General features: G+C 62.5%; 1 protein-coding gene across 1 annotated transcript in view; it reads right to left on the bottom strand.

Moving 5' to 3' along the window:
* Positions 1-2,491, bottom strand: part of LOC103916313 (solute carrier family 2, facilitated glucose transporter member 5-like) — a 9,138-nt gene that overhangs the window by 3,670 nt on the left and 2,977 nt on the right. Inside the window, exons 3-8 of the mRNA XM_009323284.1 lie at positions 2,280-2,440; positions 2,075-2,199; positions 1,659-1,804; positions 1,446-1,578; positions 895-1,082; positions 619-766 (exon numbers count right to left, since the gene is read on the bottom strand). Coding sequence (XP_009321559.1) covers positions 619-766; positions 895-1,082; positions 1,446-1,578; positions 1,659-1,804; positions 2,075-2,199; positions 2,280-2,440 — 901 coding nt within the window. The remainder of the gene's footprint in view (positions 1-618; positions 767-894; positions 1,083-1,445; positions 1,579-1,658; positions 1,805-2,074; positions 2,200-2,279; positions 2,441-2,491) is intronic.

Genomic DNA, 2,491 nt, shown 5'->3' with positions numbered 1-2,491 from the left:
AGGGGGGTGACTGGGGGGCCCCACTCTGCCATGGGTTGAGCTATGGGGAGAGGGGAGCAGCCCCCTGCTCGTCTTCGGTTTTCTGGGAGCAGCCACCCCCCATCCATCTCTCTAATTGTCAGGGAGCGGATTTAGTGCCGGGTGTCTCGGGCTGGCCCCGGGTGACACTCACAGATGGGACGAGGGCCATAAATCTGCCTGGCCCAGTGCTAACTCTCCAGCTAAATGAGGCCTGGCTGGGGGGGCCGGAGCTGCTAGCCCGGGGCCAGGCCAGTGCTTGGCTGGGGGGGCAGATGGGGACATGTGGCTCTGCTAACAGAGTGACAATAAAATCAGGAGCCAGAAGGAACCGCTTAGCCCCCTCCATCACCCCCAACCTGCTCCTTGCATGGCATCTCCCCCCAACCTCCCTGCTACCCATTTACCCCCAAATTATCCCACCCTTCCTATATGTGACCCTACAAATTGAGTCCCTCTCATCCCATCCCCCCACCCCATTTCCCGGCCAAACCCTCTGCCCCCCAGCAAAGGGGCTGTGCTGTGGCATGGACGGCATTTGGGGTACATCCAGCACCCCCTGTTTGATGATGCTGGGAGTTGGAGACAAGGCTCTGGCACTGAGGGGGCTGCATCCGTCTGTCCGTCCATCACTCACCCCAATCAGCCCCATGACAACTTCGATGGCGCCGGTGCCCACGGTGGTGTAGGGGATCTGGGACACAGGGATCCCGGCGTTCTCGAAGATGATGGTGGTGTAAAACCAGATCTGCCAAGGAGGGGAGTTAACGTGAGCCAGGGGGACGGAGCCATGGGGCGCTTGATGAAGTGAGTTGCCAGGTCTCAGCTCAGCTTGTGCAGAGCCAGGTCCCGGGGTGAGGACCCCCCAGGGCTTACGGCATCGATCCCTGAGAGCTGCATGCCAGCGTTCACCACCACCACCGAGAGGGTTTGCCAGCGGACAGAGCGGTCTCGCAGCAGCTGCCAGACAGAGACCATCTCCACGGAGGAGAGCGACTGCTGCTCCTCCTTCATCTCCTTGATCACATCCTGCACGTCGGGCGTCCCCAGGAACTGGCGCAGTGCTGTGGGGAGAGTGGGGATCACGGGCATGCGTCTCCCCATCGCAGGATGGGTGCTCATAGGTATGGCACAGAGCAGGGGCAGGGGCTTGGTTCTGCCCTGGCTCAGCCTCCCCAGGGGACCTCCCTGACCCATGGGGCCGAGCATCCATAGGAACCAAGGAGATGCCTCACACCATGGTGACGGGCACCATGGAAATGCTATGGCACAACTGGGTGGGACAGGAGGGCTGAACCATAAGGACTATGGTGGGCTGTCAGGTCTGGGTGTGGAAGGATGCTAAGAGGATGCACCTTGGTCTTGGGAGACCCTGGACCAGTGCCCAGCACATCCCGGAGCCAGTCTCCCCCAGGACACCCCCTCACCCTTGGTGGCCCCACAGACATCGTTCCTCTCTATCAGCAGGTACCGCGGGCTCTCAGGGAAGCAGTGCAGCAGCAAGAGCTGGAGGCAGGCGGGAACGACCACCACTGATAGGAAAAGGGGCCAGAACCTGTCCTGAGAGGAGTCAAAATGGGACGTGTCACAGGGAGGGCAGAGCAGGGTCCAGCACGCATGGGCTGGGGTATTGTGCTCACCTCGCCCAGCAGCTCTGGGAGGCCCAGGACCTGTGCAAAGAAGACCCCCAGGCAGATGAAGATGCTGGGCATGAGGCCCAGGAAACCCCGCAGGTTCTTGGGGGCAATTTCTCCCAGGTAGAGGGGTACCACGCTGAGACAGATACCTGGGGGGAACAGGAGGGACCGGGCTGGAAGAGGCAGTGGGGAGAAGGGTGCCCAGCCAGATCCTCGGTGCATTTCCTCCCATGCCCAGCACCATCCACAGTGGGGACCCGATGGCCAGGGAGATTGCCCTGTCCGCCCCATGGAGAGCCTCACTGCAGAGCCTGTGGCCATGGGGAATATGAAGTCTTCTCCAGCCCCCTGGGAATGGGCTGGAGACCGAGCCATGAGGAAGGGGCCGTGCACAGCCCTGCAGCCCAGGCAGCACCTACCTGAGTGGAGCCCCGTGATGGAGCGGCCAATGATCACCATCTCGGGGGACCCCAGCTCCCGGCTGAAGCCCATGAAGCCGCCGGCCAGGAGGATGAGGAGAGCGCTGCGGCTCAGCGTGCCATTCCTAGCAGGGCACAAGCAGCAGGGCAGCCCCTCCAGCCCCACCCCATCCCTTGACCACCCTGTCCCATGGCACCCCCTTACCTTCCGTACCGCACCACTAGCAGCCCCACCAGCAAGGAGCCCACCAGCCCACCCAGGGCGAAGATGGAGACAGTCAGGGAGTAGAAGAGGGTCAGGGGGCCGGGGGCCAGCCCGTGCCCGTACCGCCGGGCCCACGTGGTGTTGTAGAAAGCCTTTATGTGCTGCAGGGCAGAGAGACACATGCAGGCACCAAATGCATTGGGAGAAAGGGG

The sequence above is a fragment of the Pygoscelis adeliae genome, unplaced genomic scaffold (genome assembly GCF_000699105.1).
Source record: "Pygoscelis adeliae isolate BGI_AS28 unplaced genomic scaffold, ASM69910v1 Scaffold294, whole genome shotgun sequence".
NCBI classification, from domain to species: domain Eukaryota; kingdom Metazoa; phylum Chordata; class Aves; order Sphenisciformes; family Spheniscidae; genus Pygoscelis; species Pygoscelis adeliae.
Note: the sequence above shows the minus strand (reverse complement) of the source record. Positions and strands in the feature narration are given on the sequence as shown.